General features: G+C 51.6%; 1 protein-coding gene across 4 annotated transcripts in view; it reads left to right on the top strand.

The window, feature by feature from the left end:
- The window catches only part of Lrrk1 (leucine rich repeat kinase 1), a 67793-nt gene extending 45102 nt beyond the window's left edge, over window positions 1-22691 (top strand). For all 4 annotated transcript variants that reach the window (XM_070043137.1, XM_070043138.1, XM_070043141.1 and 1 more), the window contains 13 exons: window positions 3113-3276; window positions 4888-5027; window positions 5179-5428; window positions 6194-6360; window positions 8237-8434; window positions 10070-10347; window positions 11398-11592; window positions 13178-13329; window positions 14161-14278; window positions 16164-16280; window positions 18674-19524; window positions 19881-19982; window positions 21725-22691. In XM_070043137.1, the coding sequence (XP_069899238.1) occupies window positions 3113-3276; window positions 4888-5027; window positions 5179-5428; window positions 6194-6360; window positions 8237-8434; window positions 10070-10347; window positions 11398-11592; window positions 13178-13329; window positions 14161-14278; window positions 16164-16280; window positions 18674-19524; window positions 19881-19982; window positions 21725-21899 (2907 nt within the window). In that variant the 3' untranslated portion in view covers window positions 21900-22691. The remainder of the gene's footprint in view (window positions 1-3112; window positions 3277-4887; window positions 5028-5178; window positions 5429-6193; window positions 6361-8236; window positions 8435-10069; window positions 10348-11397; window positions 11593-13177; window positions 13330-14160; window positions 14279-16163; window positions 16281-18673; window positions 19525-19880; window positions 19983-21724) is intronic.
- The last annotated feature ends 233 nt before the right edge of the window (window positions 22692-22924 follow it).

Raw genomic sequence — 22924 nt, 5'->3', positions numbered from 1 at the left:
GGGAGGCGTGCGGGTAGATTCTGCTGAGGGGAGGTGTTAGGGCAGGAGGACTCTGCAGAGGGGAGGTATGGGGTCATCTTCCTGGCTTCGACAACTCACTTCCTGTTAGCAGGGATTCCAAGAGCTCACCTGCACGCTTACCTGACCAGAGCACCCACTCTGGCTCTACCCCCCAGCCAATTCTGGCTCCATAGAGGTGGACTTGAAATGGGGTTTTAGACCTCAAGCCCAAAGCCTAGGAATCTCAAGTTAGATCCAGCCACTCTCCCCCAAAGGCCAAAGAAAGAGACATGGTGAAGGGCAGAGAAAGGAGGTTTATTCAAGGCAGCCATGGATAGACAGCACTTCATCGGCCGCCATCTTTGGGGGTGCTGACATTGGCTTCAGGTTAAATAGGGAGAAATGGGGGCAGGGGGCGAGGAAGGGCTGCAGAGTTAAAACAGTCCGGGTCACAGGTGTGGCTGGTGGACCAGTCGTTCGACTTTGTCCTTGGAGGAATTCTGGAGAATGGTTATCTCTTTATTACTGGAACAGAACGGGAACCAGGAGACCTCCCAAGTTTTTGGCTGTTTGCTTTAAGATGATAAGAAGGCAGTGCTTGTTGGAGGGGCTGTTTGCCTTCTACACCAGATACCTCTCCCTGAATCTTGTCTTTCCTTCTGCAAACAAGGTGATTGCAGCAGAGAATAGCTCAGATCAAAGGGTACAGACACAACATTGAGGGACTTTTAATTAATTCATAGTACTCAGCAAAAGCATCTTTAGTTGGCATTCTAACTCTTCCCTAGGGTGTGCTGTGGGCGGCCATGATTCCATGACTCTAAAAACTGGTCTTGCCATCCTGGCTGAATTCGAGACTGGGGACCCTAACCAACCCAGCCCATGCCCCAGACCACACAAATCAGAAGTATAGGTATCGACAGGAAAATGTTTCCCTCCCTCCTCCTCTCTTTCTCTCCCTCCCTCCCTCCCTTCCTCTTCCCTCCTTCCTTCTTTTTTTCTTTCCTTCTTTCCTTTTTTCTTTCCTTCCTTCCCTTTCCTTCTTCCCTTTTTTCTTTCCTTCTTCCTTCCTCTCTCTTCCTTCCTGCTTTCCTTCCTTCCCTCCTTCCTTCCTTCCTTCCCTTTCTCCCTCCCTTTCTCTCTCTCTCCCCTCTCTCTCTGTCTCTTTCTCTCTCTCTTTCTGCTAGTACTGGGGTGTGAACTCAGGGCCTGGCACACCTTAGCTTTTTTGCTCAAGTCTGATGCTCTACCACTTGAACCACAGCTCCAGTTCTTGCTTTTTGGTGGCTCGTTGGAGATAAGAATCCCACAGTCTTTCCTGCCTGGACTGGTTTGGAACCTTGATACTCAGATCTCAGCCTCTGATTAGATAGGACTACAGATGTGAGCCACTGACACCTGGCAGATGATGGGGTCTGATCTTCCTGTTTTATTTAAATAGGAAGGAAAATAAATGCAAGAACCTGAAAATCAAGCAGAAGTGTTGCCGCCTGTGTTAGCAGGAAGGGAGATGTGTGTATAACCCGATGAGCATGCGCGGGCTGAGAGAGCCGGTGCAGGGCTGGCTGTCCTAGGGTTCCATCTGTCCCTCTGTCCTGCTTTTGAACTCTGGGTCCTGTTGCATCTAAGTGGGAGGTCTCAGAGTCTGAGAAGCCAAGTCCACAAGTGGGGCCCAGCTGGGTGCAGCATCCCTCAAAATTCAGAGAGAAATCCTATTAAAATTCACATGGACGTCCCAGGGGGAAAGAGTTCAGTCTCATTAGGAATCAAAGGCATGCAAATTCACACGGCCATGGATGCAGCTCTTCATCTATCACATCAGCAGAGAGCCAAGGCAGGGGACCGTGGCGGTGGTGGCCAGCACAGAGGACATTCTCATCATCTCATAGCCTGCAGAGTCAGGATGGGATGAGGCGGCTCATGCCTGCAACTCCAGCTTGGTTGGAAAGCAGAAATTGGGAAGGGTGAGATTTGAGAAAGGCATCAGAAGGTCACACTTAGAATCTTAGCTCCTCCTCAGGAGGCTGAGATCCAGCAAAGTTCAACAGTTTCCGTTATAGGTGTGTGTGTGTGTGTGTGTGTGTGTGTGTGTGTGTGTGTGTGTGTGTGTGTGTGTGTGTGTGTGTGTGTGTGTGTGTGCATGGGCATACACCAGTTTGAGAGCCTGAAACCAGGGCCTCATGTTCATGCAGCTTACTTGCTTGGCGGGCATGCTGCCATTTAAGCCACACCTCCGGCCCTGCCTTTTGCTGGTTCATTGGAGACAAAGTCTCAAAGACTTTTCTGCCTGGGCTGACTTCAAACCTCAGTCCTCCAGATCTTAACCTCCTGAGTATTTAGGCTTATAGGTGTGAGCCATCTGTACCCACCCATATTTTTAAGGGAGGTTTTAGTGGTGTAATAAACCTGTTTTTAAAAGTCTTGTGAGTGGAAGGCAAACACTATACCACAGCTCAAACAGCCTGCAGAATTAAAAATACAATATAGACTCAGCTGTTTTTTTAACCGTGTGTAGCTTTTTTTTTTCTGTCTGTCATGGGGCTTGAACTCAGGGCCTGGATGCTGTCCCTGAGCTCTTTCACTCAAGGCTAGCGCTCTGCCACTGGGACCCAAAGCTCCACTTCCAGTTTTCTGGTGATTCATTGGAGATAAGCGTCTCATGGACTTTCCTGTCCCGGCTGGCTTTGGACTGTGATTCTCAGAGATCTCAGTCTCCAGAGTCACTAGAATGACAAGCATGAGCTACCAGTGCCCAGCTTAAAAAAAAAAAATTCTGAAATCCTAGTTACCAAAATCTTAATGATCTCTCTGCTTTAATTGTAGATAAGATTGATTTTTTCCCCTCCTCAGAGAAGGTTTTAAAAAAATGTTTTTTATTAAAGAAAAACCAATTTCCAATGGCTTGGGAAATGTGTTCCCACAGTACCCCACACCCCCCCTCCCACCACGGAGTCCATGGCTTTTAATTTGGAAGGAGGAGGGAGCTGCCGTAGTGGGGGGGGAAATCGGGTGACTTATCAAGATGGGGGTCAGACTGGCCTCCTTCCGCACAAGGCCAAGCGAGTGAGGAGCCCCTGGAATGCTTAAGCAGATCTTTTGTCTTGTCTTTCAGCTTTTTGAAAACAAGAAGAATACTAGAGGCAGGAACAGGAAAGTCGCCATCTACAGCTTCACAGGCAACCAGAGAAACCGCTGCAGCACATTCCGAGTGAAAAGAAACCAGACCATCTATTGGCAGGAAGGGCTTCTGGTCACTTTTGATGGGGGCTACCTCAGGTGAGCATGCTTGGAAGCCCACCCACCCTGGCCAGCATGACCTCATAGCAACAACACAGCACCCCCCAACACACACACACACACACACACACACACACACACACACACACACACACACACACACACACACACACACACACACACACACACACACACACACACACACACACACACACACACACACCCCTGCACATGACCCATCCATTTGCCCAGAATTCTACTCCTGAGAGAGCTTCTTGTGGCTGTGTTTTAGAAGTGTGAAACCCTCCCTGCAAATGTCCCGGAAGTCCTCCATCTTTGTCCCGCCTACACTTCCTGTGTGGGGGTGGGGAGACCCACATGGTGGCCACAGTCAGGCTGGAGAACAAAATGGCAGACACTGAGCCCAGTCCCTGAGCTGGGACCACCCAGTTCCCCCACCCCCACCCCCAGAGCTCTTGGACTTTTTCAGTCTTGAGTTCCCAACTGACTCTGTAAATTGTACTCTAATCCCTTCTTTTTTTTTTTGGAGAGAGGCAGATCAACAGACTTAATGCAGGATCAGCGCATGCAGTGACTTCATATTCACAGTGAATTTTTCGAAATAAACTGTGAAAAGAGGAGAGGGCATAAAATAAGTTTGGGGTAGGACTAATTCCTCCCCCCACCCCTTTTTTTTTTAATTTTGTCAGTTTGGGGGCTTAAGCTCAGGGCCTGGACACTGTCCTGTCCCTGAGCTTTTTCACTCAAGGCTACCATCTGAGCCACAGCACCACTTCTGGTTTTCTGGTGGTTCATTGGAGATAAGAGTTTCATGGACTTTCCTGCCCAGGCTGGCTTTGAACTGTGATCCTCAGATCTCAGCCTCCTGAGTAGGTAGGATTATAGGTGTGCGCCATCATTGCCCAGCTCTTGAGCTTCTTTTGCTCAAGCCTAGCATTTTCCGGCTTTTTGGTCGGCTTTTTGATCATTTATTGGAGATAAGAGTCTCATGACCTTTCCTTCCCCAGCTGACTTTGAAGCACAATCCTCAGATCTCAGCTTCCTGAGTAGCTAGGATTATGGGGCGTGTGCCGCTGGCACCCAACTTGGGCCACTTTTTGTTCTTGAAGCTTCCATACAGGGATGGGGAATGTCCATCTTGTGGGTTGTTTCAAGTCCTGGAAATCCTCTGGTACGTGACAGGACAGACATGTTTTGCTTCTTGCCGGCTTCCCACAGCCAGGTGTTAGCAACTTTGTGTGGCCTGAGAATGATAGATAGCCCTTGACAGAAAGAAGCTCCAGGCCCCACCCCTCCCAGGTCACACTTAAATCTCTAGGTGCTACAGGATCCCATGAGTCAGAGGGCAAAGGGGTTTCCCTGGGGCCATGCCTGAGCAGTAGGGACCACCCTGAGCAGAACCACTCCTATTGCAAAGTCATTTTAGGCCATTTCGTGGAGTTAGGGACCCCTGAAGAGGGGGACAAAGGAGGTCCCCAAACTCAAAGTTTATAGATAAAGATGTCATCGGGACAGCAGGGCACAGGGCCCCTGTGGGTTGGGGTCGGGGTTAACCGTGGAGGTGAAGAGGCTACCCCCAAGGTCCCAGGACACAGTGGTGATGGGTACTTATTTCTTTCTGGGTTGCAGTGTGGAATCCTCGGATGTGAACTGGAAAAAGAAAAAAAGTGGAGGAATTAAAATCATCTGTCAATCAGAAATGAGAGACTTTTCCGCGATGGCGTTTATCACCGATCATGTCAACTCCTTGATCGATCAGTGGTTTCCTGGTAAGAAAACGATTCCAGAACATTCTGGAACATTCTGGGCCAGGCAGGGGCAGACAGACGTCCTCTGGCCTGGAGTCTCAGGATGCTGCTCAGGGCACCCAACGCCGTGTGACCCACGTGACACAAGCGGTCCTCCTCTGACCCCACGCAGCTCTGACGGCCACAGAAAGCGACGGGACCCCACTCATGGAGCAGTACGTGCCCTGCCCGGTGTGCGAGGCGTCCTGGGCCCAGCACACGGACCCCGGGGAGAAATCCGAGGGGGTGCAGTATTTCGACATGGAAGACTGCGTGCTGACAGCCATCGAAAAGGACTTCATCTCCTGCCCCAGACACCCAGATGTCCCCGTGCCGCTCCAGGAGCTGGTGCCCGAGCTGTTCATGACCGACTTCCCTGCCAGGTATGGCATTCTCCCATGATGACCCGCATGGGGTGGGGCGGGGCCACGCCCCTGCCACAGGCCAGCTTGGGAACATCTCCTCCACCCAGCCACCAAGTCTGCAGGTGTGTGTGTGTGTGTGTGTGTGTGTGTGTGTGTGTGTGTGTGTGTGTGTGTGTGTGTGTGTGTGTGTGTGTTGGTCCTGGGACTTGAACTCAGAACCTGAGCCCTGTCCCTTAGCTTTTTCACTCAAGAATCACACTCCCCCTCCTCCTCTTCCCCCCTCCTCCTCCTCCTCTCCTTCATCTTCTTTTTCCTTCTCTTCCTCCTGTTCTCCTTTTTTCTTCCTCTTCCTCCTCCTCTTCTTCTCCTCCTCCTCTTTCTCCTATTCCTCTTCTCCTTTTCTTCTCCCTCTTGATCCTCTTTCTTTTCTTCTCCTTCTCCTCCTCATCCTCTTCTCCTTCTCTCCTCCTCCTCTTCTACTTCTGTGTCTTCCTCTTCTTTCTTCTTCCTCCTCTTCTCCTCCTCCTCTTCCTCCTCCTCCTCTTCTTCTTTCCTCTTCTTTCTCTTCCTCCTTCTTTCTTCGTGGCTCCCTTATTTCTGGAGAAAAAGACAAGTCTTAAGGAATGAGAGGCAGGTCTTGGGGAGGCCTTGATTGCGGGGGAGGGAAGGATGGCCCTTGTGTCCGTCATGGATGGCTTTGAGCTGTGAATGACCCAGGCTGGGGACACCCTTCCCAGCGCAAGGGCCGGTCGGTCACCGGCCTGAGCTGAGCTGTGTGTGCAGGCTCTTCCTGGAGAACAGCATGCTGGAGCACAGCGAGGATGAGGGCAGCGTCCTGGGCCAAGGCGGCAGCGGCACCGTCATCTACCGCGCCCGCTACCAGAGCCAGCCCGTGGCCGTGAAGCGGTTCCATATCAAGAAATTCAAGAACTTTGCTAACGTACCAGCAGGTATTGAAGCCATAGCGCAGCGCTCTCTTCTCCTTCCTTCCTTCCTTCCTTCCTTCCTTCCTTCCTTCCTTTCTTCTTTCTTTCTTTCTTTTTTTCTTTCTTTCTTTCTTTCTTTCTTTCTTTCTTTCTTTCTTTCTTTCTTTCTTTCTTCCTTCCTTCCTTCCTTCCTTGTACTAACAAAGCAAGTGCTCTGTGATTTAAACCATGCGTCCATCCCCCTTCAGTTTTTTTTTTCTTTAAATAGAGTCTCATGATTATGTTCCAGGTCAGCCTGGACCATGATCCTCTTATTTATGCTTCCTTTGTAGCTGGCAGAATAGGCGCATGCCACCATGCCCTGCTTTTTAGTTGGTTAACATGACGTCTGATAAACTTTCTACTTAAGCTGGCCTCCAACTTCAGTCCTCCCAATGTCAGTCTCCCAAGTAGCTGGGATTAGAGGCGTGAGCCACTGCAACCTGACATTATTATTATTATTATTATTATTTAGATGTATGTATGTTCAAACCCCAAGAGCCTTAGGAAAGTTCTAAGCTACACGGCCTAGGGTACGGTAGGTAAGGAAGGTGGCAGTCCTGCTTTGTGCCTGGCATGGTAGGGCAGAGCTGGAATGCCAGGCCAGGTAAGGGTTGGTGGCTGCTCTTGGAGATGGCCCGCTGTCTAGTTATGAGTGCTTGGAATCACCTTCGTCCTTACTGTCTGCACCGTGGCCAGGCCTGGCATACGCTAGGTGGGCAGCCTGACTTTGGGGGCTTTTTGCTGGAAAGATCCCTCTGAGCCACGTCTGTGAGACTCTTACCTTCAATTCATCAGAAATAGGCTGCAAGTGGAGCTGTGGCTCAAGAGGTAGAGTTCTCAGCTTGAGTATAAAAGCTAAGGGACAAGCCGGGCGCCAGTGGCTCATGCCTGTAATCAATCCTAGCTTTGGAGGAGGCTGAAATCTGAGGATCACAGTTCAAAGCCAGCCCAGACAGGAAGGTCGGTGAGACTCTTATCTCAAATTAACCACCAGAAAACCAGAAGTGGCGCTGTGGCTCAAGTGGTAGAGCGCTGACCTTGAGCTGAAGAACTGAGGGACAGCGCCCAGGCCCTTAGTTCAAGTCCCAGAACCTGCACAAAAATGAAAACAAAACAACCCCAAATCTCCAACTTTAAAAATCTTTTGCTCCATACAGGAGAGAAAGAAACAGAACACAACAAGAGGACAGACCTGGCTGTGTCCTGCCTGGTGTTCCCAGGACCGGTCATCCTGGCTACTCAGGGGCTGAGATCTGAGGGTCAGAGCTCCAAGCCAGCCCGGCAGGAACACCCTCGAGACTCTTATCTGTAATGAACCACCAAAAAGCTGGAAGTGGAGCTGGAGCTCCAAAAGCTAGTGGACAGTGCCCTGGCCCTGATTTCAGGCTCCAGTACTGGTGTATACACACACACACACATACACACACACACACACACACACGCGCGCGCGCATGCACACACACACACACACACAGATAATTGGGGCACACAATCGGCCTACAAGAGCCTCTCTTTCCGTGATGAGTGTGGGGCGTGTGGCCTTCACCATTGAAGATCCAGGTATGCCTCAGAGAAAGCTCAAGCTCTCGCTCCATTTCCAACTTTTGGGTGGTTAATTAGCCATAAGAGCATCATGGACTTTCCTGCCAGGACTGGCCCTGAGCCTCGATCCTCAGATCTCAGCCTCCTGAGTAGCTAGGATTACAGGCCAGCCCTGAATGTGGTGGGCTCCTACATTATGCTGTGAGTCCTCCTGAGGCTGCCTGGCCCTGGGTCTGCCCCCCCCCTTCCCCTTTGTCCCTTTGTCCTCTCCGGGTGGCAGACTGCTGTATTCTCCCCCCCACCCCATCCCCGTAAGACACCATGCTGAGACACCTGCGGGCCACGGACGCCATGAAGAACTTCTCGGAGTTCCGGCAGGAGGCCAGCATGCTGCACGCCCTGCAGCACCCCTGCATCGTGTCGCTCATCGGCATTAGCATCCACCCGCTTTGCTTCGCCCTGGAGCTCGCCCCGCTCAGCAGCCTCAACACGGTGCTGTCTGAGAACGCCAAAGGTACCCGCCATTCCAGAACCTTCCACCAGGGAAGGTCAGCAGAACCCCAGAGCTCAGGAAAACCATGATCCAAGGGGCTTCCTCCTGCCCCATCCAGCGGTCTTGGCTGCAGGGGCTGAACCACAGGGGGGTCCCGACTATGCCAGGCCTGTCTATCCGACAGCACGTGCCTTACCTGTGCCCAACATCAGTGAGACCATTGGGGGCGGGGCGGGGGAGGGAATGGCGTAAAAGTTCACTGTTGGGAGTCAGAGAACCAATCCAAGTCCTGGGCCCCTATTTTAATCCAAGAAGCTTGCCTGAAAAATAAAAAGAGGATTCAGGAAGGCTCGTGTGGCAGCCGCTGGCACCTACGCCCTCCAGCCCCGCTACCCTACCCAGAATGCCCCTCACTGCAGCCATGGGGCAGCCCTATAGCCCAGGGCCAGTCCTACAGCCTACCTTCTGCTTCCAAGGAAATGAATGAGAATTAACCTACAGAAACGGGTCACTCAACTCCAAGCTGCTGACCCAGGCAGCAGGGTAGCTGACTTCTGATCAGGGAGAAGTGTTATTAAAATCGATCACTTCTCCCTCCGAGAAAAAGACTGAACCCAGGGCTTCACACACGCTAGGCAAGTACGCTACCACCTGAGCCACGCCACCATCCCTGTCCCTTTGGCTTTAGTTAGTTTTCAGCTAGGTTCTTTTTCTCCTTCTCTCCCTCCCTCAAACTGGAGACTAAGAGTCTCCTACCTACACCTCCCATGTATTGGGGATCAGACACAAATGACTGCCCAGCTTAGTTGTTAATATGAGGCTCTTGATAACTTTTTTGCCCAGGTTGGCCTTGAACTTCTCAGTCTTCCCAATCTCCACCTCTTAAATTGCTGGGATTATAAGCATATGCCACTGCACCGGACAAACATCTTGCTAAGCAAACCTCACACTTGCTAGGCAAGTACTCTACCAGCAGAGCCGTGTCCTCTGTGGAAGGAAAGTTCGAAGGAAGTTACATCTGCAGCTCACCACCTAATCTCACAATGCTTAAGAATCTTGAATCTTTTCTGTGAGCTCCTAACAGACAACTAGAAATTCTATCATAAACACTATTTCCCTCAGTCTCTGCCCCTTCTGGTATCCAGCATGGAGAATAGTAAAAATGTGTCCACTCTGTAAAGTATTTGGGAATGCTGTCTGCTGCTTTCCATGCTGTGACAGAATGCCTGAAGTCAACGACTTATCAGAAGGAAAGGTTGATTTGGGCTCACAGTCCATTTTGGCTTCAGTCTACAGTTCCTGTACCTTGTTGCTTTGGGCCTGAGGTGGCACAGAATGTTATGGCAGAAAATGCTGCTCGTGTCATGCATGACAGCCAGGAAGCAGAAGGAGAGAGAGGAGGGGCTGGGTCCCCATATCCCCTTCAAGGCCACACCCCCAATGGCCTCACTTCCTCCTACTAGGCCCCACCCCTTAAAGGTTCCACTACTTCCTAATAGTGACACAGGCAGGAGACTAACACTTTTACCAGGTGGGCCATACCCGATCCAAACAAGCAGGAAAGAATGGGAGACACGATGCTGTATTGTGAATTTGATTTGATCACAGTTGAAAATTCGGTAAATTAGAACACTGATGTTGTTTTTCCCTTGCAAGATGCTTCCTTTATGCCCCTGAGACACATGCTTACTCAAAAAATAGCCTACCAGATTGCCTCCGGCCTGGCTTATTTGCACAAGAAGAATATCATCTTCTGCGACCTAAAGTCAGACAACATCCTGGTGTGGTCCCTGGACGTCAAGGAACACGTTAACATCAAGCTGTCTGACTATGGCATCTCACGCCAGTCATTTCATGAGGGAGCCCTGGGTGTGGAGGGCACTCCCGGCTACCAGGCCCCGGAGATCAGGCCTCGCATCGTGTATGATGAGAAGGTATCTGCTCAGCTCATCGCCCCCAAGCCCAGTGCCTCAGAATGGGAACCCAGCTCCCACCTGAAGCCAGCCAAGCAGTAATGGCAGCACCCGAGCCTTCTGAGCACAACTCCCTATACACGCACACTTTGCTCTCTCTTCTGTGCTCAGTAAAGAGTGGGGGTGGTGATTCTAGCTGTGAACAATTCAAGACAGAGATGGGTCTGGCTTGGATTCCACTATAACATTTGATGGGCCAAATAGGAACAGAGGGTGGATGGATGGAAGGATGGATGGATGGATGGATGGGAGGGATGATGGGTAAATGGGCAGTAGGTAAGCAGTCAGATGGATGGGTGAGTGAATAGAAAGAAAAAAGCATAGGAAAATGAATGGGGAAGTAGACCAAATGCAGGTGGTCAAACAGATGAATGGGTGGGTGAATGGACAACTGGATAGAGCGGCAAGTTGAAGGATGGATGGCTAGACATGGAAGAATGGAAGTATTCAGATAGATGGGTGGATGACAAAATGGATTTTTATAACTGGGCAGAATAACTAGCCAGAAGGAATGGATGGCTAGAGAGATGAAGGGAAGTATGGCTAGAGAAGTAGACAGAAGGACAGGGAGTCAGATGGATGGATGGATGGATGGATGGATGGATGGATGGATGGATGGATGGATGGATGGATGGGCAGATGATAACTGGATGGATAGATGTAGATATAGTATAAGTAGATAGTTAACTAGATAGAATATCTGGTCCAAAAAATAGGTGGCTAAAAAGATGGAGAAATAGATAGGTAGATAAATGAACAGAAGAGAAAGTAGTCAGATGAGTGGATGGGTGGGTGAATAGATAGACGGATGGATGGATGGATGGATGGATGGATGGATGGATGGATGGATGGATTGGCAGATGGGCTGACCATGGTTCCCCTTTGGGCAAGGCTCATGTTTCCTTACTTAGTTGTGTCTCTCCGCTCCCTCCACCTCAAGGTCAGCTTGCCAAAGCCACAGGGCCCTGGCAGGGGAGCAGGGGACCTGACTTGGCTCACTTCTCTGCCCAGGTAGATATGTTCTCCTATGGAATGGTGCTATACGAGCTGCTGTCAGGACAGCGTCCCGCACTAGGCCACCACCAGCTTCAGATCGCCAAGAAGCTGTCCAAGGGCATCCGCCCGGTTCTCGGGCAGCCAGAGGAAGTGCAGTTCCACCGCCTGCAGGCACTCATGATAGAGTGCTGGGACACGAAGCCTGAGAAGGTACATGGGCTGCCCTTGGGCTGGAGGCTGTGTGTGTGTGTGCATACGTGTATTTGCATGCACCTGTGTGTGTTTGTACACGTGTATTTGCACACCTACCCTTGACTAAGAACAACTGGTCAACCTCTGCTCACATTGTCTAGATAGAGAATGAGTGCCTCTCTCATAGCCAGTGCTGTTATCTTTGTGTGTGAATCTCTGGGAAAGTGAACTTTTCTTCCCCAACTTTGGTGTCACTTTCTCAAGCAGGCAAAGTAAAAGCTGTGTACCTTTCTACTTTAGATCAGAAGAGTTTCTGATTTCTGAGCTTTTCAGATTGTAGAATATTTGTATAGACTTTACTAGTTTAGCATCTGAAAATTGAAAATCTGAAATGTTCGCAAGGCTGACATGTCCACGAGTGCCTTTCTAGTCCTTGTGCAAGAACAGAGAGAGTATATCTAAGACAATGGGGAAAGGGTTTGGAGGCATGGCTCAGTTGGTAGAACACCAGCCAATGAGCAAAGTGTCAGGTACCAAGTCAGTACCAAGTACGGAGTCCCAGTCTCACAACAAAAAAGAAAGAAGAGAGAGAGAGGCAAGGAAGGAAGGAAGGAAGGAAGGAAGGAAGGAAGGAAGGAAGGAAGGAAGGAAGGAAGGAAGGAAGGAAGGAAGGAAGGAAAGAAGGAAGGAAGGAAAGAAGGGAAAGAAAGAAAAAACAAGACAAGACAATGGGGAAATTTTCATGCATAAAGCAAAAGTTATAGGGTTAAAGCTCCTTTGTTTGGGCTGGGAAGGTGGCTCAGTGGTTGAGCGCTTGCCTTGCATGCCTGAGGCCCTGGGTTTGATTCCTCAGCACCACATAAGCAAAAAGAAAAAAAAGCTGGAAATGGCGCTGTGGCTCAGGTGGTAGAGCCCTAGCCTTGAGCTGAAGAGCTAAGGGATAGTGCCCAGGCCCTGAGTTCAGGCCCCACGATCGGACCAAAAAAAAAAAAAAAGCTCCTTTGTATGGGAGAGGCCCCTAATTTCATGGTTAACTTATCAGTCAGGTACCTATGGCTCACACCTGAAATCCTAGCTATTCAGGAGGCTGAGATCTGAGGATCATAGTTGAAAGCCAGTCCAGGTAGGAAAGTCCATGAGACTTTCATCTCCAGTTAACTACCAGAAAACCACTGTGGCTCAAGTGGTAGAGTGCCAGTCTTGAGTAAAAAGAGCTAAGAGACAACAGCCAGGCCCTGAGTTCAAGTCTCATATGGACATAACAACAACAACAACAATAAAAAAGACCTATTAAATCAGATCATTTAATGTCTTGGTATGAAATAGGGGCTGAGAAAAATTCTTTGCCATAAAATTTTGGGGCTTGAGGTAGAATACTTGGAGTGAAGGCTAACCTGACCAGCCAGGCTCAAGCCCAGGGCCCTGGATGGGCTTGGAGTTTGTGGGGGAGAGGGGGTTGGTCAAATCTTTCAGGCCTCTTATTAGGATCTGGCCCTGAGAGAGCCGATTCTCCAAGTTTCTTACTTCTGGGTTGAGACAGCTGATCTCAGGTTTGAAACCAGCACAGGTGTGCCTAGCCAAGTGCTGCCCTTCCCTCCCACAGCGCCCGCTGGCCCTGTCTGTGGTGAGTCAAATGAAGGACCCCACCTTCGCCACCTTCAAGTACCTGCTGCCCTGCGGGACACAGACAGCCTTCTTCTCATCTCAGGGCCAGGAGTACACGGTGGTGTTCTGGGATGGAAAAGAAGAGTCCAGGTAACCACCCCAGGCCTGCCCTGCCCCGCCATGCTTGTATCTGGGGTGGGATTAGGACAGAAAGCCTTGGATGAATTCAGGGCTGGTGGTTCACGCCTATAATCCTAGCTACTCAGGAAGATGGCAGTTCAAAGCCAGTCTGGGCTGATAAGTGCTTGAAGAGAGACTTTATTTCCAATGATTCAGCAAAAAGCTAGACTGGAGGCATGGCTTAAGTGGTACACTCCAGCTGAGCAAGCAAGCCAAGCATGTGTGATACCCTCTCCCTTTTTGAAAATTGTTATTATGAAGGTGATGTACAGAGGGTTTACAGTTACATAAGTCAAGTAATGTGGGTATTTCTTTTAGGACAATATGAGGGCCCTTCTTGTTGCATCTTTTTGGTTTTTTTTGTCGGTACCAGGGTTTGAACTCAGGGCTTGGGTGCTGTCCCTGAACTCTTTTGCTCAAGGCTGGTGCTCTACCTCTTTGAGCCACAGCGCCACTTCCGGTTTTCTGGTGGTTCATTGGAGATAAAAGTCTCACAGGCTTTCCTGCCCGGACTGGCTTTGAACTTCGACCCTCAGATCTCAGTCTCAGAGTATCAGCCAGAAGGATAGGTTTGAGCCGCCAGTGTCCATCAAGATGCTTTTTGTCCCTAGTGGAATTTTCTTCTCTGTGTGCAAAATTCACGCGTGCCCAGCAGGCGGAAGGAACGTAATGAACGTGGTGAATGGTGCTTGACTCTGAGAACATAGCAAGGTCCTGCTTTGTGACTGCTACCTCCTCTCCTCCTCTGAGAGCTTTCCCCCAGGTCCTGGGGGAACGCTGACCTCAGGACCCTTACTGTAGGAATTACACCGTGGTGAACACAGAGAAGGGCCTTCTAGAAGTGCAGCGGATGACCTGTCCCGGCATGAAGCTGAGCTGTCAGCTCAAGGTGCAGAACACTCTATGGACGGCCACTGAGGTAACCGCTGACCCCTGACCCCAACACCAGGGAGTGGCCCCCCAGAGGGACCAAATTTGTAAATCTGTGGGGTATCCAAGCAGGCCTGCCTCTCAAAGCATCCTGGGTGATCCCCAAAACAGTCATCAGCCTGGTAAGGCAGTGACAGGTCTCCTGGGGTGTTCAGCCTCTCCTGCTCCTGGTCTGGCCTTCAGTGGCAGGCGGCTGGATTCAGGGTTCAGAGAGGCAGGAGATTCTCCAAGGACAGGAACCCCAGTGGGTAGTGCCACTGGGTCTTGATTTCCTGGCACATTCTGGATCCACACAGCACCAGTTCTCAGCTCTGAAGACCTTTGTGTCTTTACATCCAGGAAGTCATCTGAAGTCAAAGAGCCAGGCGCCAGTGGCTTATGCTTGTCACCCTCGCTACTCAGGAGGCTGAGATCTGAGGATCGTGATTTAAAGCTAATGGAGGCAGGAAACTCCATGAGAGTCTTATCCCCAGTGAATCACCAAAAAGCCAAAAGTGGAGCTGTGGCTCAAGTGGTAAAAATGCTGGCCATGAATGAAAAAAGCTCAGGGACAGCACGCAGGTCCTGAGTTCAGCACCAGCCCAAAACAAAAACAAAACAAAAATCCTAAGAGTAAAAGGGCTGAGGTTGGGGCTCAAGTGGTACAGTTCTTGCCTCTCAAGCACAAGGCCATGAGTTCAAATCCTAGTGCTACAAAACAACAAGTACAAACAACAACAAAGCCCATACAGAAGAAACACGGATGCCAGCTTTCCAATTGATTAGTTTATGTATTCCTGTTCTTCAGAGAAATGTGAAAACAAACAAACATAGAATCCTCTAGAAGAAAAATAGAAGTATCCATAATCTGTTACCCAGAGAAAACTATTTGGAACTGTCTTTTTAGCCCTGGGATTTGAACTCAAGGCCTCAGACTTGCTAAGCAGATGCCCTACCACTTGAGCTACTCCAGTAGCCCCCTTTTGTTTTGAGGCAAGGCCTTACTTGGCGCTTGGGCTGGCCTGGACTGTGATCTTCCTATCTGTCTTCCCTGTATGGCTGGGATGCCAGGCACACACCCCTGGGCCCAGCCATGGGTTCAGATGGAGTCTCCTGAATTTTTATGCCAGGATTGGCCTTGAACCAGGATTCATCAGTCGACCTCCCAAGTAGCTAGAATAAAAGGTTTGAACCACAACATATTTTCTTAGAATAAATTCTTATAATCCTTCTGTGATTTCTGACATGTATATACATATATATGTATATTTGAACCATGCTTCTAAAGAAAGATAGATTTATTCGAAAGAAAGAAAGATTGTCTCCGTCTCTCTCCTACCCATAACTTCTGAGCATTTACATTCCTCTCTGGATTTCTCAGAAGACAGCTTCTAGCCTTTTATTTGTTTATTTTGTGTGTGTGTGTGGCAGTACTGGGATTTGAACTCAGAGCCTGGATGCTATCCCTTAGCTTTTTCATTCAAAGCTAACACTTTTACCACTTGAGCCCAGCTCTACTTCTGGTGGCTTTTTGGTGATAAATTGGAGACAAAGAGTTTCCCGGAGATTCCTGCCTGGGCTAGCTTTGAACCACCATCCTCAGATCTCAGCCTCCCGAGCATGCTAGAATTACAGGGATGAACCAGCAGCGCCCAGCTTAGTTCTATTTTTGACATAGAGTCTCGGGCTCCTTTTGCTGGCGCTAACCTTGGACCTTGATCCTCCTACCATCACCTTCCAAGTTGCTGGGATTGCAGGCAAGCATCACCATGCCCAGTCCCTTCATCCATGTTCTTTTTTGAGGCACAAAGGGGGACCCCCATCTGTGTGCACCCCAGTAGGAGCGCCAGCCACTTTCTCCCCTGTCCTTATAATGCGTTTCTCTGCCTCTGCAGGATCAGAAAATCTACATTTACAGCCTCAAAGGCATGTGCCCACTGAGCACACCGCAGCAAGCCTTGGACACGCCGGCCATTGTCACCTGCTTCTTGGCTGTACCTGTCATTAAAAAGGTGAGGCGGGGAAGGCAGGTGTGCGGCTTTCTGAACCCCTCTTTCCCTACTTGCAAGTTGTTTGGGGCTGGGGACAGGAGAGCCACACCCTCTTAGGCTCTCTGGCCAGGTCGTGCATTTCCTTCCTGCAGAACAGCTCCTGCCCGTGAGCAAACAGCACAACCCCTTCTCGGGTTGCAGCGTGCATTGGTGCCCGAGGGGTGGATGAGCGGGGCCATTAGGCCTTTCTTCCCCAGCTGCCCCGGCCTCAGCCCCCACCTCAGCCCCAGCCTCTCAGTCTCCAGGCTCTGCCAGGGCCGACTTCTGATGAATAGGGTAATGCCACCTCTCAAGGACTCACTGACTGGATCTCAGCCTGGCTGCACAGGGGTGTCCCCAGGGCGGACCCCATCTTACCTCACAACTGGGCCTCTTCCTGATCTGAGGCCTTAACACTGGCCTCCACTAGCCCAACACACACACACACACACACACACACACACACACACACACACACACACACTCAATTCTCAGGATTAAAGGCCATAACTACTGCTTATTTTCCCAGGCTTTGCTGCCCTTTAACCCAGGTTGCAGGTTGTACTCAGGCAGCCCTGGCTGTTCCTGCCTGCTCACCTGCCTGCCCACCTGTTTGTTCCAGCCGCAGGCACACTAGGTGTGTAAGGGGTGTATTAGAGTATTGACTCCGTCCCAGCCCCTGCCACTGCTCAGCTCCAAAATGAGGATCATGAGCGATCATGAACTGGAACTCAGGACCTAACCTAACCAGAGCTTTAGGCTCATGCATGTGGAGTTTGCAGGCATTAGTAAGAGCTTGATAGTCAGGTGTATGGTTGCTCACACCTGTAATCCTAGCTATTCAGGAGGCTGAGATCTGAGGATCACAGTTCGAAGCAGCAAAATCTATGAAACTTTTATCTCCAATGAAGCACCCAAAAGCTGGAAGTAGGATTGTGGCTCAAGTAGTAGAGCACCACCACCCTTGAGTTAAAAAAAAAAAAGCTTAGGGACACTGCCCAGGCCCTGAGTGTTCAAGCTTTAGACACACACACACACACACACACACACACACACACACACACACACACACACACACAAAGACCCTGACACAAAACACCCAAACTCTTCTCTCCATTCTGCTCCGGTTTCCTCTCTTTTTAATAGAAAGAGAGCACAGCACAGGTATGAAACAAACCTTAGAGCCATTGATGACTCTCGCGTGGGGCTGGGCAGCGGGAACCGGCCTGCACCGGAGTGCGGGCGAGGGGGCAGGACACAAAGCGGTATTGAAGGATATCGCATCACCGCCCGTGCCCCAAGCCAGGGCACCACCTCCAGCATGATGGGGGGGGGAAATAAATAAAGCCGGCTCTGTGCAGGGGCTCCCACACCCGTGTCCGCCCCCCTCCCAGCCCGCCCAGCCCACGGTCCTACCGGACAGACCCCTGCGTGTTTGCACTTGCAGACTAACACCCAGCCAGGACGTGGCACTCACCACGCACGCAGGCCAGGCTGACCCAGAACTCCAGATAGAGATCCAAGCCTGCGTGCCTTGGCTGCTTTCTGAAGATGGAGTGTGTGTGCGTGCATGTGTGTGTGCATGTGTGTGTGAGCATGTGTGTGTGTGCATGTGTGTGTGAGCATGTGTGTGTGCATGTGTGTGTGTGAGCATGTGTGTGTGTGCCACTATTGAGGCTTCAATTCAGAGACTGGCCCCTGTCCCTGAGGCTTTTCTGCTCAAGGCTGATGGCTCTACCATTTGAACCACAGCTCCACGTCCAGCATTTTGGTGGTTAAGTGGAGATAAGAGTCCCACAGACTTTCTTGTCCTAGGCTGGCTTCAAACCCAGATCCTCGGGCTGGGAAGGTGGCTCGGTGGTAGAGTGCTTGCCTCGCATGCATAGAGGCCCTGGGTTCAATTCCTCAGTACCACATACACAGAAAATGCTGGAAGTGGCTCTGTGGCTCAAGTGGTAGAGCACTGGCCTTGAGCTGAAGAGCTGAGGGACAGCGCCCAGGCCCAGAGTTCAAACCTCACGACTAACCAAAAATAAAACCAGATCCTCAGATCACAGCCTCCCGAGTGGCTAGGTTCCTGCCCCCTGCTTTCATGGAGCAAGCCACCTCATACGGACAGTGAGGACACCCCACCATGGATCCTGATACAGTCACGGCTGGGGAGAGGGAGAGAGGACAAAGCCAGCCTAGTGGAGGCAGGGCCTGTGGCAGCTGCGCCTTTGTTTGGTGCTGTGGCTGTCACTCCACACCCCTCACCTTGAACCCAGAGGGCAGGGTGGCCCTGTCTAGGAGGCACAGGTTGGCAGTGCCAGTTTTCTAGGGGCATGGCGAGGATGCGTGTGGCATCCCCCCCGTGACTCTGTTTCTCCCCACAGAACTCCTTCCTGGTGCTGGCAGGCCTGGCAGATGGCCTGGTAGCGGTGTTTCCCGTGGCGCGGGGCGCCCCGAGGGATAGCTGCTCCTACCTGTGCTCCCACACGGCCAACCGGACCAAGTTCCGCATCGCCGACTCCGACGCCCGGCAGAACCCATACCCGGTGAGCGCCATGGAGGTGGCCAACAGCGGCGCCGAGGTCTGGTACAGCAACGGGCCCGGCCTGCTGGTGATCGACTGCGGGACACTGGACATCCGCAGGCGGCTGGAGCCCTACACGGCCCCCTCGGTGGTCACCGCCATCACCTGCGGCTCCGACTGCCGCGGGGAGGAGGTCGTCTGGTGCCTGGATGACAAGGCCAATGCCTTGGTGATGTACCACGCAGCCACCTATCACCTGTGCGCTCAGTACTTCTGCGGGGACCCTAGTCCCCTCCGAGACGTGTTTCCTGTGCAACTGGTAGGCGCAGAGTCCCCGGGAGGCCACACCCCCAGCTCCAAGGAAACCGAGGGGGACCCCATTGCTGACGTGAGCATCATCTACAGCAAGGAGCTGGGGACCCAGATCCTGAGCCACCAGGACTCGCTCACCGACTACTGCTCCATGTCCTCCTACTCCTCATCCCCACCCCACCCAGCCACCAGGTCCCTCTCCAGCTGCCCCAATTCCCCAGCCAGTGGTTCCAGTGTGCCCTTCTCCACTGACTATGAGGACTCAGACAGGATGCCGGAGCCCGGGGTCATCTCCGACAGATCCGACCCGGACCTCAGCCCCCTGGACGGGGAGACATTCAGCCAGCACCTGCAGGCCGTGAAAGTTCTAGCTGTGCGAGACCTCATTTGGATCCCCAGGTGAGTCTCTCAGCATGGCCGGCCAGGCCTCTAGCTGCCACAGAACCCGAGGGTTTCCTTGAGGATCAACATGCAGGCCGGGCACTGGTGGTCATGCTGGAATCCTAGCTACTCAGGAGGCTGAGATCTAAGGAACACAGTTTGTGGTTCCAGGCTGAGCAGGAAAGTCCCACCATCACCTTGGCATTGGGCTCCTGGCCAGGAAAGTCACAATCTGCCTCCTCTGCTCTCTGCCAACTCAGTCTGTGGTGGAACTCGCACACGCGTGGCCTGTCTTTCCACCAGCCAGCTCCAGCCCATCAGGGTGCAGTGGGCCACCCGCCCATCACTCCCCCTTCTCCGTGTTGATTCCTCAGGCGAGGCGGCGATATCATTGTCATCAGCATGGAGAAGGAGTCCGGTGCCCAGCGGGGCCGAGTCATCGCCGTTTTAAAAGCCCGAGAGTTGACTCCACATGGGTAAGCTGGAGGGAGCCATTCCTGTGGGGCCCAGCAGAACAACCTAGAACCCAATGACCCTGGAACCCTGTTGTCACTTACCCAAACAAATAACATTGAGAGGGTGGCCATGGGGGAAAGCAGGAACAAGGTTTGGGTTCCTCCACACAGGTCCTAGGGGGCTCAGCAAATACCAGCTGTAGGAGGCCTCTGCCCTGACCCAGTTGCTCAGCTCTGTGGCTGTCCATGGACCATGGACCAAGTGTCCTGTAGAGGGCGCTCTTCTGGGCAAAGTCCAACTTCAACCTGGAGGTGATTCACAATCCTTCTAGCAAGAGGGCCCTTCTGGGGCCTGTAGAGCTGCAGATAAGGTCCCCCTCCCCCCAACACAGGCACACCTCCTTCCCCTGGGTGGGTAATCTTGGGAGTTGTGCCATTCTCTACACTGGAGACATCTGGGCAGGATGGCCCAGCCAGGATGTGGAGGAGAGCAATGCCAGGAATGAGTTCCAGGGTTGATCTCGAGCCCCAACTGAGTTTATACCTGGCAGCCTTGAACCCAAGGGATTCCTGGCTTGCAGGTCAGGTTTGTTGGGCTCAAGTGAGTCCACAGAGCCCCAAATGCATGGCCTGCTTCCTCTTGACTGGTCCAGCCTACTGATGAGGCTTTCTTTTCCAGTATTTTTGTTGTGTGGCCTTTTTTTGTTTGTTTGTTTTGTTTTTGGTCGGTCATGGGGCTTGAACTCAGGGCCTGGGCGCTGTCCCTGAGTTCCTTTGCTCAAGCCTAGTGCTCTATCACTTGAGCCACAGCACCACTTTCAGTTTTCTGGTGGTTCACTGGAGATAAAGAGTCTCACAGACTTTTTTGCCCAGGCTGGCTTTGAACCCTGATCTTTGGATCTCAGCCTCCTGAGTAGCTAGGATGACAGGCGTGAGCCGGCAGCACCCAGCACAGACGAGGCTTTCTAAAGTCTCACAAAGAGCCAAAGATGTCTGTCCAAGTTCACGGGCATCATCTGGAACACTCTTTGAAGGCCAAGTTTCAGCTCGTCCGTTCACTTGCTTCCCTTGCCTTCGTTCTCCCACGCTGGGGAAACATGGTCACTCTACTGGACAGTGAAGCCACTGGGCCGCAGCCCAGCACTGCCATGTTCTTCTTGAGGCTCTGGACTACATGATCTTATGGCACATTCTGAGGCCAAAGCAGGTGGCTCCCAGCAGCCTCCAGACCCTAGTCATGTCACCACCAGGCTGGTGACCCAGGCACGGACTTGTGGCCTCTCCTCTCTCTGTGCCACTGTGTAACTTTGCCAGATTCTGCCTTTCCCAGCTTTCCTCCCTATATTCCATGTGCCTGACTTTTGGCAAAACCTGACTTTGGGGAATAAAGAGAAAACAAAACCAGAAAAGCCAAGTCCTGGTGGCTCACACCAGCTACTCAAGAGGCTGAGATCTGAGGCTTGTGGTTCAAAGCCAGACCAGGCAGAAAAGTCCATGGGACTCTTATCCCCAATCAACCATCAAAAACTGGAGGTAGAGCTGTGGTTCAAGTAAGTGAGAGAATGGCCAGCCTTCAGTGGAAAAGCCAAGTGAGAAAATGAATGCACACATGCACACACACACACACACACACACACACACACACACACACATGAATCAAGTATAAATGAAGGGGCATTCAAGAAGGCTGGGATGCACACCTTCACCAGCCCTGACCCCGTGGAGACCCCTGCAGGTTCTCAGGCTCCCCCTTTTCTCCACAGGGTGCTGGTGGACGCCGCGGTGATCTCAAAGGAAACAGTGGTGTGCTGCTTCGAGAACGAGGCGAGCGAGTGGTGCCTGGCTGTGTGGAGGGGCTGGGGTGCCAAGGAGTTTGACATTTTCTACCAGTCCTACGAGGAACTGGGCAGGCTGGAGGCTACGCGCAAGAGGAGGTAGTGTGTACAGATAGACCTTCAGTAGGACTGCCTGACCCTGGGGTTGGCCCCCAGCCACTACAAGCCCTGGAAAGAGCCAGCAAGATGGATGGAGTTCTTTGCCAAACCCCAGCTGCTCAAAAGGGCTGGGCAGTTATGGCTGGTGGAGGGGTTGGGGTGTTCTCAGATTCCGCAGGACGGAATTAGCTGAATACCTGAGTCCCTGCTGCAGGCTTTACAACAGGGCTGGTCAGGGGGCTCCTCCTCTTTCCTCCTCTGTGGGTTTCCAGGGGGCAGGGGAAGGGGTACCCCCCCACTGCCCACAGGGTCTTCTTGGCATAATGGGCCTGCCCTGTTTTAATCATAAGCCTCAGATGGAATTACACTAGAAATTTCCAGTTGGGGAGCACATCAGGGCAGGGTAAATGCAGGGCTGTGACCCCTATACTCCCCTCACCCCTAGAATCGCAGACTCGGAACGTTTCACAAGCCCCCCGGGTATCTGGAGCAGGGGGGCCCAGCTTGGGGAAGCTGAGATCAGATATCTCCCCCTCAGAAAAGCCTCAGTGTGAGAAACTCCTAGAAGGATCCTGAGCCAGAAGCAGGGTACAATCTAGGCTGGGGTGTATGTGTGTGTGTGTGGGGGGGGGAATGAATGAGTTCCTTTAAGAGCGAGATCCGGAAAGCCGGGCTCAAGGTAGCCACTCGCCTTACATTCTTCTCCCCCGACAAAAGGAAGGAGAAAGCCAATCCGCAGGACGAGAGAAAGGGCCTGTGTTTATAGCTTGGTCAAATAAACATCGATGCAGTTGGAGCACAAGCTCTGTTTGTTTGTACATCATAATCTTGTTTATCGCTTTCACAAATTAGGTAGTATCTCGGTGGTTTAGGCCTCTGGTTGGGAAAAATCTCAGCGTCCGGGGACTTAAACCAAATTATGGATGTTGCTAAACATGGTTGGCCCATATGGACAGCAGTGAAAAGTGAAATTGTTAGCAGTGATGTATGGCTAAACAGAGGACTTTTTATACATTGTGGGCTCACACA

This window comes from Dipodomys merriami, unplaced genomic scaffold, assembly GCF_024711535.1.
Source record: "Dipodomys merriami isolate MVZ:Mamm:240054 unplaced genomic scaffold, mDipMer1.0.p SCAF_33, whole genome shotgun sequence".
In the NCBI taxonomy this organism is placed as follows: domain Eukaryota; kingdom Metazoa; phylum Chordata; class Mammalia; order Rodentia; family Heteromyidae; genus Dipodomys; species Dipodomys merriami.
Note: the sequence above shows the minus strand (reverse complement) of the source record. Positions and strands in the feature narration are given on the sequence as shown.